The sequence below is a fragment of the Oncorhynchus nerka genome, linkage group LG12, assembly GCF_034236695.1.
Source record: "Oncorhynchus nerka isolate Pitt River linkage group LG12, Oner_Uvic_2.0, whole genome shotgun sequence".
NCBI lineage: Eukaryota > Metazoa > Chordata > Actinopteri > Salmoniformes > Salmonidae > Oncorhynchus > Oncorhynchus nerka.
Window position 1 is genome coordinate 21,147,385 of NC_088407.1, and position 15,725 is coordinate 21,163,109.

The 15,725-nt window shown below is 43.0% G+C and overlaps 1 protein-coding gene and 1 long non-coding RNA gene across 3 annotated transcripts in view; both read right to left on the reverse strand.

Annotated features, from left to right (window-relative positions):
• LOC135574291 (uncharacterized) overlaps positions 1 to 15,725 on the reverse strand; it is a 237,640-nt gene that overhangs the window by 120,426 nt on the left and 101,489 nt on the right. The gene's annotated exons all lie outside the window — the stretch shown is intronic.
• Positions 1 to 15,725, reverse strand: part of LOC115118803 (C-type lectin domain family 4 member F-like) — a 94,058-nt gene that overhangs the window by 66,961 nt on the left and 11,372 nt on the right. For both annotated transcript variants that reach the window (XM_065025386.1, XM_029647517.2), the window contains exons 3-5: positions 3,377 to 3,523; positions 3,024 to 3,092; positions 2,681 to 2,743 (exon numbers count right to left, since the gene is read on the reverse strand). In XM_065025386.1, coding sequence (XP_064881458.1) covers positions 2,681 to 2,743; positions 3,024 to 3,092; positions 3,377 to 3,523 — 279 coding nt within the window. The remainder of the gene's footprint in view (positions 1 to 2,680; positions 2,744 to 3,023; positions 3,093 to 3,376; positions 3,524 to 15,725) is intronic.

Consider the following 15,725-nt stretch of genomic DNA (forward strand, 5'->3'; position numbering starts at 1 on the left):
GTACCAGTACCAGATCAATGTGAGGCTATATACAGGGAGTACCAGTACCAGATCAATGTGAGGCTATATACAGGGAGTACCAGTACCAGATCAATGTGAGGCTATATACAGTATATACAGGGAGTACCAGTAACAGATCAATGTGAGGCTATATACAAGGAGTACCAGTACCAGATCAATGTGAGGCTATATACAGTATATACAGGGAGTACCAGTACCAGATCAATGTGAGGCTATATACAAGGAGTACCAGTACCAGATCAATGTGAGGCTATATACAGGGAGTACCAGTACCAGATCAATGTGAGGCTATATACAGTATATACAGGGAGTACCAGTACCAGATCAATGTGAGGCTATATACAGGGAATACCAGTACCAGATCAATGTGAGGCTATATACAAGGAGTACCAGTACCAGATCAATGTGAGGCTATATACAGGGAGTACCAGTACCAGATCAATGTGAGGCTATATACAGGGAGTACCAGTACCAGATCAATGTGAGGCTATATACAGTACCAGTACCAGATCAAGGGAGTACCAGTACCAGATCAATGTGAGGCTATATACAGGGAGTACCAGTACCAGATCAATGTGAGGCTATATACAAGGAGTACCAGTACCAGATCAATGTGAGGCTATATACAGGGAGTACCAGTACCAGATCAATGTGAGGCTATATACAGGGAGTACCAGTACCAGATCAATGTGAGGCTATATACAGGGAGTACCAGTACCAGATCAATGTGAGGCTATATACAGGGAGTACCAGTACCAGATCAATGTAAGGCTATATACAGGGAGTACCAGTACCAGATCAATGTGAGGCTATATATAAGGAGTACCAGTACCAGATCAATGTGAGGCTATATACACGGAGTACCAGTCCCAGTTCAATGTGGGGCTATATACAATGAGTGCCAGTACCAGATCAATGTGAGGCTATATACAGAGAGTACCAGATCAATGTGAGGCTATATACAGGGATTACCAGTACCAGATCAATGTGAGGCTATATACAAGGAGTACCAGTACCAGATCAATGCGAGGCTATATACAGGGAGTACCAGTACCAGATCAATGTGAGGCTATATACAGGGAGTACCAGTACCAGATCAATGTGAGGCTATATACTGTACAGGGAGTACCAGTAACATATCAATGTGAGGCTATATACAGGGAGTACCAGTGCCAGATCAATGTGAGGCTATATACAGGGAGTACCAGTACCAGATCAATGTGCAGAGGTATTTGAGGTAGATAGGAAGGCAGGGTAAAGTGACTAGGCATCGGGATAGATCATAATAAGAATTAAATAAAGGACAACAGTAGCAAATTATGAGAATACAAGTGTGTGTGTGTGTGTGCGTGTGCGTGTGCGCGTGTGTGTGTGTGTGTAGCATATGTGAATGTGTGTGGGTTTTGTTTAGGAGTGTCAATGTAGTATGTGTGAGTGAGTGTGTGTATATGGGTGTATATATAGTCTGGTGAGTGTGCGTAGGGTCAGTGCAAGATATAGTCAGTGCAGATAGTTTTGGGTACCATTAAGTGATTATTTAGCAGTCAGACTATTTAGCAGTCTTATGGTCGATGCCCCGGTACCGTTTGCTAGATTGTAGGAGAGCGAACATGGCTTGGGTAGCTGGAGTTTTTGGAATTTTTCGGGGACATTCTCTGACCGCATGATATAAAGGTCCTGGATGGCAGGGAGCTCTGCCCCAATGATGTACTAGGCTGTCCGCAACACCCTCCGTAGCACTTTGCGGTCAAGGGTGGGTCATTTGCCATGCCAAGTGGTGATCCAGTAAGTCAAGATGCTCTCTGGTGCAGCTGTAGAACTTTTCGAGGATCCGAGGGACCATGAAAAATCTTTTCAGACTCACGAGGGGGAAGAGGCGCTGCCTTGCCATCCTCACAACTGTGCCGAGGTGTGTTGACCATGTTGAATCCTTAGTGATGTGGACGCCAAGGAACTTGGAGCTCTCGACCAACTCCACAACAGCCCTGTCTCCCCTCTTTCTCCTATAGTCCACGATCAGCTCACTGGTCGTACGGATGTTGAGGGAGAGGTTGTTGTCCTGGCACCACACTGCCACATCTCTGACCTCCCTGCTGACTTGTCACTTTCGGTGATCAGGCCTAGCACCGTCGTTTCATCAGCAAACTTGATGATGGTGTTGGAGTCGTGCATGGCCACGCAGTCGTGGGTGAACAGGGAGTACATGAGGGGACTAAGCACACACCCCTGAGGGGCCTACGTGTTGAATGTCAGTGTTGTGAATGTGTTGTTGCCTACCCTCACAACCTGGGGCCGGCCTGTAAAGGATCCAGTTGCAGAGAGAGGTGTTCAGACCCAGGGTCCTTAGCTTGGTGATGATCTTGGAGGGGACTATGGTGTTGAACACTGAGCTGTAGTCTATGTATAGCAATTTAACCTCTTGTCAAGGTAGGAGAGGGCAGTGTGAAATGCATTAGAGATTGTGTCATCTGTGGATCTGCAGTGTTTGTGAATTGGAGAGGGTCTAGGCTGTATGGGATGATGGTGTTGATGTGTGTCATGACCAGCCTTTCAAAATACCTCAATAATTACAGACACGTTATGACAATATTCTGATATGAATAGAAGAACAGCAGCCAATCAGTCCCATGTCAGTTGAGTCCTACTCTAGACTACCTACCTGTTATGATGTGGGTCTCATTCTGTAGTCTCTTATAGCTGTCTTGCAGTTCACGCAGTTTCCCTGTTATTAAAAGCAAATCATATGGAGGAATAACATGAATTTATTTACACATCTAACCATAAAGTAAGTAAACCAAGCTAGAATGACCTATTATCTAACCATAGTCCTATTAAAATGAAACAATATTTTATTTATCTATTACAGTGAAACTGCAGTATTTTCATCTGAGCCAGTCCCCCATAGGCAAACTGCATCTTAATGATTTATATGACGGATTCTCTGCAATATATTTATAAGGGTTTGATCATGGTAAAGACCTCTGGATTATTGATATTCTCACCTGTTAGATTCCCTTTCATCTGGGCAAAGCGAGCCCCCTCAGCTTGAAGACTAGTCATGTTGGAAGCATCTGGAACAGAGACAATAAGACAAGATGGAGGGTTGTGGTTTTTCTCTTGTGTTTGTCACTATCTTGGATATTTTCTTTGCACATTGTAATTTTCAGCAGAGTTCCAGGCCAGCAACTATGGTGGATGCATAACTAGTCCAGATGGTTCAGTAGTGCAAAAGGGTTCAGTAGTGTAAAAGGGTTCAGTAGTGTAAAAGCGTTCAGTAGTGTAAAAGGGTTCAGTAATGTAAAAGGGTTCAGTAGTATAAAAGGGTCAGGGTTCAGTGAAATGTTTCTATACTCACAGAGGACTCCCAGAGTGATAGCCAAGCCGAGCAGTAGAACACAGAGACACACCAGGGTCGCCACGGGAACTCTCCCAGACCCTCCATCAGGGATTGTAGCCTTTGACCCCACTGGGGGAGTGGGGTCACTATTGCCAGGGTCCCTTCCTGTAAAAGGAGTGGGTGTCAGAGATTAAAAGGTCATAAGGTTTGTTATATTCGGGGTAAACTTTGAACATTGAGATATTAAAGACATGATAGATCAGACGCATAGTGAATAAGAAATGGACGAGACTGGATTTTATGTCAAGAGGTGGTGAGTCTCTGTAGAAAGACAGATGGCTTTGGAATGTGTTGGGTGGATGGGAGGAGATCACAGGATTGCTATAGGGGAAGCGGATGGACATCTGTGGATTAGGCAAAATAGGGGTTGAGGTCAGGTCAGGTCAGATCCCCTGAAGGGAGAAATAAGGGTTTATTATCTTAGTACCCTCTTCCTGTGGAACCAGGGGTTTAATATTGTGGAAAGATTGTTGCGTCTATCAATGTAATTGTCTGCATCATTTCCAATCCCAAATATATATTTTTTGGTAAATATATACATACACATGTGCATAAATATACACATATATACATACACATACCTATATAGACATACATACATTTTTTTTAGAATATACCTTTATTATTCCCCGCAAACCCTACCACCCGTCCCCCAATTGGAGTAAACTAAATAATAATACTTAGGCTTCTACCTTCAGTTTTTCATCTTATACACATTTTACAGACACAATCTATTTTACAATAGGTACATTTGGTTTGTTTTTAGTCCTTCCTCTATTTCTGATGTCCATCCAGTTGGATTTCTATTTGTAACTATTTCGCAACATTTCTGAATCCTCACAGCAGAATCTGCAGAGCTGGGAAGATTGTATCCCCCATTTAAACAGTATATATATACTTTAAAAATCCTGTTTCTTAATTTCCATAATTAGGTATTAATATTTGTAGAAATGTAGGCAATTTATTTTACAATTTATTTTACCAGTCTCACTGTGCTGCCATCCTGTTAGAAGGTAACAGATTATTTTAGTACAATGGTTAAAATGTATTTTCATTGTGTTCCATGGTGTTATTCGCCCCCTAGTGGAGCTTTCTGGTACTTAGAAAGACTATGCAAACAGGAAGTAGAGATTTCTTTTTTAATATTTTTTTTTTTTTTTTTTGATGTGTTTTATGTTTTTTTATTTTTTATTTAATGGTTTTTTTTATTAACAACAAATCAATACATAAAGCACATGAGGGAACACAAGCATACATAGATTACAAACAATAGACAATTGATCTAGGGGGTAAAATATCACATTACAATTACACAAGGACCTTAAGGGACATGCATATACTTACAATTCTAACAGCTTTTTTGTTAGTAGAGCATTTAACCGTCTTAAAATACAGTTCAATTTCTTTTTGTAGGGTACGGAAATGTGGTTTTCTGTTTGTAAATTTACATTTGTGTATATGAAATTTGGCCAAAAGAATAATGAAATTAATTACATGAAAATGATTCCGCTTATTTCTATTGTATGTAAAGAATCCAAACAGTACATCTCTCCACAATAGTGTAAAATCTTCATAAATGTGTTCAATTATAAACCTACTGATGTCTTGCCACAGTTTTCTTACATGCATACAATGCCAAAAAAGATGCACAACTGTTTCTGGGTGGTCATTACAGAAGGAGCAATTTGAGTTGATGTTTTCCTTAAACTTCTTCATATAGTGGTTGGCAGGATAATATTTATGAATAATTTTAAAGGAAACTTCCTTAATTTTGTTAACAAGTAGGTATGTGTGTGGCAACATCCAAACTTTTTTCCATCAGATATTATCAATAAATCCATTCCAATAAGGCTTGACATAAGGTATAGATACAACATCCTGCTGAAACAAGGATCATATCGCTCTGTTGTTGAATGGACCAAAAGAGAAACAAATCTTTCCTACTGATGAGTCAACAGGGTCAATAGAAGGTAGGCTCTGAGAATCAGGTCTTGACATGTTCCTGAATAACATAGCAACACCTGGGGGAATGGCATCTAAAACAATTGCAAAATCTTTAGGTGTTACAGGGACCTTGTAAAGTGATAAGAATTCTTTATAACTGAGTAAAAGACCCTCTGCATTTACCAGTTGGCTCACCAATAGGATATTATTTCTGAACCAATATTCTAAAAACAGAGAGGTATTTTTATACAATATATCCCGATTATTCCATATATAATATCTGTGTGGAGAAAAATTGTGTTTATAAATTAAGGACCATGACAAGAAAACCTGCCGATGAAAAGCAGAAAGTTTCACTGGAACTTTGTCAATATTATAATTGCAAAACAACATGAAGTTAAGGCCACCAAAAGTAGAGAAGACATGATGAGGAATAAAATTCCAGATAGAAGTGGGTTTTGTAGGAATTGTTTTATCCAATTGATCTTGAAAGTATTATTTAATGTAGTAAAATCCAGAAAATTCAGTCCACCATTCTCATAAGTATTCATTACAACAGTTTTCCTAATGTAATGGGTACGGTTTCTCCAAAGAAAGTTGAAAAGCATCTGGTCTATCTCCTTGCTTATTTTACGGTCAAGATATAAAGATAGAGCACCATATGTTAGTCTAGAGATACCTTCAGCCTTAGTTATTAGGACTCTACCTTTTAAAGATAAGTCCCTCTGTAGCCATTGATTTAGTTTCTTCTGAGTTTTTTAATAAGAGGGTTAAAATTTAGTAAGCCTCTAGACTTCTGATCTTTTGTAATGGTTATGCCTAAATATGTAAGTTCTTCTTTTACTGGAATACCATAATATGAAGGTGTCACACAATCTTTGACAGCCATGAGTTCACATTTCTTAATGTTAAGATATAGACCAGACGCTTTGGAAAAGGATTGTATCACATTGATCGATATGGGAATTTGGTTAGCGTCTTTCAGAAAAAGTGTAGTATCGTCAGCCAGCTGGCTTATAATAATTTCTTTACCAGCTATGGAAATACCTTGTACAGGACTATTATTTAAAGAATTTGCAAGAAGTTGGGTGATTAATAAAAACAGGTACGGAGAGATAGGACAACCTTGCCTAATTCCTCTCTTTAACTCAAATCTAGGTGAGGTGCCATGTTTCAATGTGATAGAGCTGTTACCATTTGCATAGAGAGTCTTAATAGCCTTACAGAAAAAATCCCCAAAGCCAAGTCTCTCAAGGGAGTGGAAGAGAAACTGATGCTCTACTGTGTCAAATGCTTTATAAAAATCTAAAAATAATATGAAGCTATCCTCAGTTATTAGGTCTGAGTAGTCAAGTACGTCTAATACTAGTCTGACATTGTTAGAAATATGTCTGTTCCTCATGAAGCCAGACTGTGTTTTATCAATGATTGCATCCAGGACTTCTTTAATTATTTTTGCAAGTAGTGAGGCTAATATCTTATAGTCATTATTAAGAAGACAAATTGGACGCCAGTTATCGATGAGCAGCACTTCTTTTTTAGGCTTAGGTATCAGTGTTATTAACCCCTGACTCATTGTAGGAGGGAGAACATTGTTTTTTATACTCTCTAAAAAGACTTCAAATAGGAAGGGAGCTACTTGTTCAGAAAATAATTTGTAAAATTCTGATGTAATTCCATCAACACCTGGTGATTTATTGTTCTTTAGATGTTTGATAGACTCTATAATCTCTTCAACTTTGATGGGTTCATCACACTGTTTATATTCTATATCACTGATAGAGTGAACATTATTCAGTGAGTTAAAAAACATATCTGTGGATTCCTGACAGTACGTAGAGCTATACAATTTTCTGTAAAAATTGCTGCAGTATTTAGCGATTAATTTTTGGTCATCTGTAATAACACCATCAATGTTTAACTTATGGATAGTGTTATTTTTAGAGTTAAATTTCTCAAGTCTAAAGAAATAGGATGAATTCTGTTCTCCCTCCTCAATCCATTTTTTCCTAGATCTAATAAAGGCTCCTTCTGCTTTTAATTTATATATATTATCCAGTTTATTTTGTAACTCAATTAGTTCCATCTTCTCCTCCCCCAAGAGGTCAGCTGGGGACCTCTGAGAAAGGGAAGTCTTAATGATCACCTTTTCCTCCTCAGCTCTTCTGGTCTTAGCAAGATTACTACCATATTTTCTAAGATATTTGGACACCTCAAATTTAAAGAGCTCCCAGTTCTTGCAATAAGATTGTTCTTCACAAGCCCTTTCCCAAAAGTGTGAGAGCAGATCTTTAACCTCAAATGTAACTATATCATTATTTAATAATGAGCTATTTAGCTTCCAGTAGGATGCTCTACCAAGGTTCGTATCAGGGGTAAATATTTTGATATCAATGTAAATAGCCTTATGGTCTGTGAGGGGAGTAGTACAAATATTTGTAGTAACACACTCACTATCAATACATTTGGATATAAGCCAAAAATCTATTCTGGATTATCTGGAGCCTGTTTTGTTACTCCAAGTGAATGATCTTTCGGCCGGAAACCTCTCTCTCCATATATCAGTAAGATCAAACTGTTCCATAAAAAGTATTAAACCCAAATTCTGATTGGTTGGCCTACCTGGGGGCCATCTATCAGTTGAATTATCTATTGTAATGTTAAAGTCCCCTTCTATCAATAATAACGAATTGGGAAATTTAGATAACCAATTAAGTATATGTTTCTCTATAGATTCAAGCAACTCATCATTCTCATGTTTGGTGTTGTACCCGTAGAAGTTTACAGTAATGAGTGTAATGTCATTGTAACTGATCACAAGACAAATAAAGTGACCAAAGGGGTCACATTCCGAGTGTAGAATATTACCACCAAAGGTATTTTTCATTGTAGTGACACCAGCGGAGCGTTCAGATCCATGGGAAAGCCAAATATCGTTGCCCCACTGTGACCTCCAGGAGTTGGCATCAGCAGAAATTGAGTGAGACTCTTGAAAAAAGCAAAAATCTGTTCGAAATTGTTTAGCAAATAAAAATAAGGCCTTGCGCTTCACACTGTTTCGTAACCACCTAGCATTAAGAGATAATATAGACAAAGACAAAACAACAAAGATTATATAAAAGTATAAACTGTAGTAGGATGAGTCAAAGACGTAGGAGCAGTGAACGTAAACGATAAGGAACCGAGATCTGCACCATTTAAGTCAATTTAAAGTGAAAATAGCTTATTCCATAACCTTTGAAATTCAACTCAACTGGAAATTATGTTCAAGACCAAACCAAGGGTTCTTGTAGTAAGAGAGACTAAAAACCCTCTTTAGTGTAATCAGGAACTATTCTGAGAAATAAAACAACAAATAATAACGTGGACGTGTAGTCCACTTGTCATTCCAATCTCCTTTGCATTAGCGTAGCCTCTTCTGTAGCCTGTCAACTATGTGTCTGTCTATCCCTGTTCTCTCCTCTCTGCACAGACCATACAAACGCTCCACACCGCGTGGCCGCGGCCACCCTAATCTGGTGGTCCCAGCGCGCACGACCCACGTGGAGTTCCAGGTCTCCGGTAGCCTCTGGAACTGCCGATCTGCGGCCAACAAGGCAGAGTTCATCTCAGCCTATGTCTCCCTCCAGTCCCTCGACTTCTTGGCACTGACGGAAACATGGATCACCACAGATAACACTGCTACTCCTACTGCTCTCTCTTCGTCCGCCCACGTGTTCTGGCACACCCCGAGAGCTTCTGGTCAGCGGGGTGGTGGCACCGGGATCCTCATCTCTCCCAAGTGGTCATTCTCTCTTTCTCCCCTTACCCATCTGTCTATCGCCTCATTTGAATTGCATGCTGTCACAGTTACCAGCCCTTTCAAGCTTAACATCCTTATCATTTATCGCCCTCCAGGTTCCCTCGGAGAGTTCATCAATGAGCTTGATGCCTTGATAAGCTCCTTTCCTGAGGACGGCTCACCTCTCACAGTTCTGGGCGACTTTAACCTCCCCACGCCTACCTTTGACTCATTCCTCTCTGCCTCCTTCTTTCCACTCCTCTCCTCTTTTGACCTCACCCTCTCACCTTCCCCCCTACTCACAAGGCAGGCAATACGCTCGACCTCATCTTTACTAGATGCTGTTCTTCCACTAACCTCATTGCAACTCCCCTCCAAGTCTCCGACCACTACCTTGTATCCTTTTCCCTCTCGCTCTCATCCAACACTTCCCCCACTGCCCCTACTCGGATGGTATCGCGCCGTCCCAACCCTCGCTCTCTCTCCCCGCTACTCTCTCCTCTTCCATCCTATCATCTCTTCCCTCTGCTCAAACCTTCTCCAACCTATCTCCTGATTCTGCCTCCTCAACCCTCCTCTCCTCCCTTTCTGCATCCTTTGACTCTCTATGTCCCCTATCCTCCAGGCCGGCTCGGTCCTCCCCTCCCGCTCCGTGGCTCGACGACTCATTGCGAGCTCACAGAACAGGGCTCCGGGCAGCCGAGCGGAAATGGAGGAAAACTCGCCTCCCTGCGGACCTGGCATCCTTTCACTCCCTCCTCTCTACATTTTCCTCTTCTGTCTCTGCTGCTAAAGCCACTTTCTACCACTCTAAATTCCAAGCAGCTGCCTCTAACCCTAGGAAGCTCTTTGCCACCTTCTCCTCCCTCCTGAATCCTCCTCCCCTCCCCCTCCTCCCTCTCTGCAGATGACTTCGTCAACCATTTTGAAAAGAAGGTCGACGACATCCGATCCTCGTTTGCTAAGTCAAACGACACCGCTGGTTCTGCTCACACTGCCCTACCCTGTGCTCTGACCTCTTTCTCCCTCTCTCTCCAGATGAAATCTCGCGTCTTGTGACGGCCGGCCGCCCAACAACCTGCCCGCTTGACCCTATCCCCTCCTCTCTTCTCCAGACCATTTCCGGAGACCTTCTCCCTTACCTCACCTCGCTCATCAACTCATCCCTGACCGCTGGCTACGTCCCTTCAGTCTTCAAGAGAGCGAGAGTTGCACCCCTTCTGAAAAAACCTACACTCGATCCCTCCGATGTCAACAACTACAGACCAGTATCCCTTCTTTCTTTTCTCTCCAAAACTCTTGAACGTGCCGTCCTTGGCCAGCTCTCCCGCTATCTCTCTCAGAATGACCTTCTTGATCCAAATCAGTCAGGTTTCAAGACTAGTCATTCAACTGAGACTGCTCTTCTCTGTATCACGGAGGCGCTCCGCACTGCTAAAGCTAACTCTCTCTCCTCTGCTCTCATCCTTCTAGACCTATCGGCTGCCTTCGATACTGTGAACCATCAGATCCTCCTCTCCACCCTCTCAGAGTTGGGCATCTCCGGCGCGGCCCACGCTTGGATTGCGTCCTACCTGACAGGTCGCTCCTACCAGGTGGCGTGGCGAGAATCTGTCTCCTCACCACGTGCTCTCACCACTGGTGTCCCCCAGGGCTCTGTTCTAGGCCCTCTCCTATTCTCGCTATACACCAAGTCACTTTGCTCTGTCATAACCTCACATGGTCTCTCCTATCACTGCTATGCAGACGACACACAATTAATCTTCTCCTTTCCCCCTTCTGATGACCAGGTGGCGAATCGCATCTCTGCATGTCTGGCTGACATATCAGTGTGGATGACGGATCACCACCTCAAGCTGAACCTCGGCAAGACGGAGCTGCTCTTCCTCCCGGGGAAGGACTGCCCGTTCCATGATCTCGCCATCACGGTTGACAACTCCATTGTGTCCTCCTCCCAGAGCGCTAAGAACCTTGGCGTGATCCTGGACAACACCCTGTCGTTCTCAACTAACATCAAGGCGGTGGCCCGTTCCTGTAGGTTCATGCTCTACAACATCCGCAGAGTACGACCCTACCTCACACAGGAAGCGGCGCAGGTCCTAATCCAGGCACTTGTCATCTCCGTCTGGATTACTGCAACTCGCTGTTGGCTGGGCTCCCTGCCTGTGCCATTAAACCCCTACAACTCATCCAGAACGCCGCAGCCCGTCTGGTGTTCAACCTTCCCAAGTTCTCTCACGTCACCCCGCTCCTCCGCTCTCTCCACTGGCTTCCAGTTGAAGCTCGCATCCGCTACAAGACCATGGTGCTTGCCTACGGAGCTGTGAGGGGAACGGCACCTCAGTACCTCCAGGCTCTGATCAGGCCCTACACCCAAACAAGGGCACTGCGTTCATCCACCTCTGGCCTGCTCGCCTCCCTACCACTGAGGAAGTACAGTTCCCGCTCAGCCCAGTCAAAACTGTTCGCTGCTCTGGCCCCCCAATGGTGGAACAAACTCCCTCACGACGCCAGGACAGCGGAGTCAATCACCACCTTCCGGAGACACCTGAAACCCCACCTCTTTAAGGAATACCTAGGATAGGATAAAGTAATCCTTCTCACCCCCTCCCCCCCTTAAAAGATTTAGATGCACTATTGTAAAGTGGCTGTTCCACTGGATGTCATAAGGTGAATGCACCAATTTGTAAGTCGCTCTGGATAAGAGCGTCTGCTAAATGACTTAAATGTAAATGTAAATGTAATAATTTAAATAAAAGGGTACCTACTATTTTAAGTACATATGATCATAAAATAATTGAATAACAAAATGTTTTACATATAAATGTTCCTAAGATCTTTTTTGGAAATAAGTATTAATAACTAAATAGAACAATAACCGTGTAAAGTCAGAGCAGACCTGTATGCCATTTAAAACAGTATCTTAGTTACTCTATACATAAAACATAAATTCAGCTTTCAATCTTCTTCGTAAGTTTGTAAACAAAATAGGACTTCTGGTCATACAAGAACAAACTAATGAATTGAAATACCTGAGTATTCCTGTAAAATAGTCACCTGATGCTTGTTAGGTAAACCACATAAGGAAAATGAGAATACCATGGCTGAAACCATCAACCTGTTCCTTCTGGTGAGATTTTAGGGAGGAATATGGATTTCTGAACCGTTGATGAAACCTCGTCCTCCGACGAAGTAAGCAGCCTTCCCCTCACTTCGTGCTATCTTGATCGTTGGCCACAACTTGTTCCTTCTTTCTATGTCTTCCGGGCTGAGATGCTCGGCGAAACGCATACCATGGCTATGAAGGAATGCGTTCTTCCTAGCAGCTTTCCAGACAGCATCCCTGTAGAATCTGGTAGTGAATAGGATGATGATACCCCTGGGTCTTGAATTGCTTTGCTGTTGCTTCTTGCCGAGGCGATGTACAACGTCGATGGTATCACCAACTTTGTTCTTCTCTGCAGGCAAAACTTCTTGGCAGATACGGATAGCGTCTCCTCGCACATCTTCATTCTCCACCTCTGGCAAGCCGTAGAGTCTCAGGTTCCATTTTCTTGTGTATTGTTCCAGATCAGTGAGACGTCTATGGTAGACATTGTTATTCTTTTCCACCCTTTCCACATTTTTTTCAACTTTTGCCACTCTCGTTTTCACATCATTAATTTCACCACATGCAAACTCCACAGTCTTTTTCAAGCCTTCGATAACCATGGTGTTCGCGCCTACCATTTTCTCAATGGCGTCACACCTGGAGTTGATGAGTAAGGAGAGGGTAGCCACGATGTCAGAGTTCATGTTGGGTTTTTTGGATGGAGGTTTGCACGGAGTAACCGGTAAAGAGGGGAATTCGTCATCTTCAGCATTCAAAAGCATGATATTATCCATAGGCCAAGTGTAGTTATGGCAGTTGTCTATAAGCACGTTTCTCTCTTGTTGATCAGCAATAGGACGGCTAACTTTTTCCTTTCTTTTTTTGTCACGATTTTGCATGGACATGCTGAAATAAATGATCCAATTATCATTCCAGTCACAGGAAAGGTCTTATATCTTGAACAAATAAAAATAATAATGACTATAAACTTTTTTTATTTTACAATCTTTCTGAAGTTTGGTAGGAGCTCGGTAAAAAAGCGTCTGTTCAAGCAGCCATCTTGGCACTGATCGAGAATTTGTTCTGCACGCATAGAAGCAGCTACAAACAACGCTATGGTGCAGGTCTTTCAATGTAGTTATTTCTTGTCACGCTTCAGCCTTCGAAAATATTTGTTTGTAAATTCGATTCAAGCATTTAGCTAATGATGATAATCTTGTTATTCATAGAGTTGCTTTACATATCAATTTTGGTTGCATTTACTCACAAATTGCAATGCCTTTAATGTATGTCGTTAGCTGTATTACTTTGCTCGTGCGTCATGCAAACGAATTGTAAAATATACAATACTGTAGTTTGTTACTGTTACTGTTTCTAGTGTAATATGCTTTGTTATTCTACATAGATGGTTGTACATTATTAGAGTAATGAAAGGAGCCAATTACCATATGAGTAACAATTAGCTATGTGGTTTGGCATCATGCCAGATGCATGGTACCTTAGCGCGTGCTTTGTATTTATGCAACTTCAAATGTTTAATGTACAGCTACAGTATGTCGGTGTGAATTGAATACTAAAGTATATTATTTTCTGTATTTTGCAGTTTCACAACATAAACGTTTTCAATATATTCATTCAAGAAAAGTCAGCCTTGGGAGTTTTATTGAAGACTTAGTTGTTAGCTATCTGTCTAGTTTTGCATGGGAACGCAACTCAAGGGCAGAATACTCACCATTACCAAAAAGACATTATTGCAAGCAATTATTATATTAGCAAACAATTATGAATCATCCTGTATTGTCCCTAACTTCTTTAACTCCTTCGCAGCAGTTGTGGGATATGCACATATACACTCAATCCTTTCCCCCCACACAACCATAGGCTCACAATCTCAACAGATGCACCATCCCAAAGCCCAACTCAAAAAAGGTCTTGATTTAAGAATGCATATACATTTGCAGCTGCATGAGAAGGCCTGCAACAAATGTAGAGATTTTATTAACCATTGTCACGTCCTGGATGATGAAGATCAAATGTACACCTTTTCCCTGAAACACCCATATTCCCAAGCATCTCCATGCAGTCAGACTTTAGATTTTGTGCCACCAGGGCCACAATAATAAACCCCCTCTCTGAATGTCCGAGTGTGACCCTCTCCCCATGGGTTACTGCAGCTAGTGTTTCCAGCACTGCTACTGCCTGGGTGGGGGCACCCCACCGGAATCCACACCGGTTAGGTTCAAGATCTTCAAGGTTCTCATTAGCAGCTTTGAGAATTTCCTGGTAGAGTATGCTGTCCCTTTAGGGGGCTTTGGCTTTGCAGGACCAACCCTGCCAAGCAGGCTCAGAATCTTGAGGGGGCAGTGCTGCTCTCGGTCTCTGACTGCATTCTGGCTGCATACAGACCGCTTACAGCAGGCCCATAAAACAGTTAGGGACTTCTCCCTAGTATCTGGGTCATTCAGGTGGGTGTCTACGGTATAGGGTTGTGGACCGTTCCATCAATATAGGACAATTGTAACGGCTTTCTAATGGTGAAGGAGAGTCGGACCAAAACGCAGCGTGTCGATTGCGATTCATGTTTTAATAAACAAACGTAACACGAATCTAAACAACACTACAAAACAATAAATGAAACGAAAACAGCCTATACATGTGTCAACTAACATCTAACACGGACATCAAGACACTCAGGACAATCACCCACAATACAACCAAAGAATATGGCTGCCTAAATATGGTTCCCAATCAGAGACAATGGTAAACACCTGCCTCTGATTGAGAACCACTTCAGACAGCCATAGACTCTCCTAGAACACCCCACTAAGCTACAATCCCACTAAGCTACACACCACATACAAAACCCCATGTCACACCCTGGCCTGACCAAAACATGAAGAAAAACACAAAATACTTCGACCAGGGCGTGACAGAACCCCCCCCCCCCTAAGGTGCGGACTCCCGAACACACCTCAAAACAAATAGGGAGGGTCCGGGTGGGCGTCTGTCCATGGTGGCGGTTCCGGCGCGGGACGTGGACCCCACTCAATTACTGTCTTAGTCCCTCTTCCTCGCGTCCCTGGATAGTCCACCCTCGCCGCCGACCATGGCCTAGTAGTCCTCACCCAGAACCCCACTGGACTGAGGAGCAGATCGGGACTGAAGGACAGCTCGGGACTGAGGCAGCTCGGGACTGAGGGGAAGCTCGGGAGTGAGGGGAAGCTCGGGAGTGAGGGGAAGCTCGGGAGTGAGGGGAAGCTCGGGAGTGAGGGGAAGCTCGGGAGTGAGAGAAAGCTCGGGAGTGAGAGAAAGCTCGGGAGTGAGAGAAAGCTCGGGAGTGAGAGAAAGCTCGGGAGTGAGAGAAAGCTCAGGAGTGAGAGGAAGCTCAGGAGTGAGAGGAAGCTCAGGCAGGTAGATGGATCTACCAGATCCTGGCTGGCTGGTGGTTCCGGCAGATCCTGGCTGACTGGCAGATCCTGGCTGACTGGCGG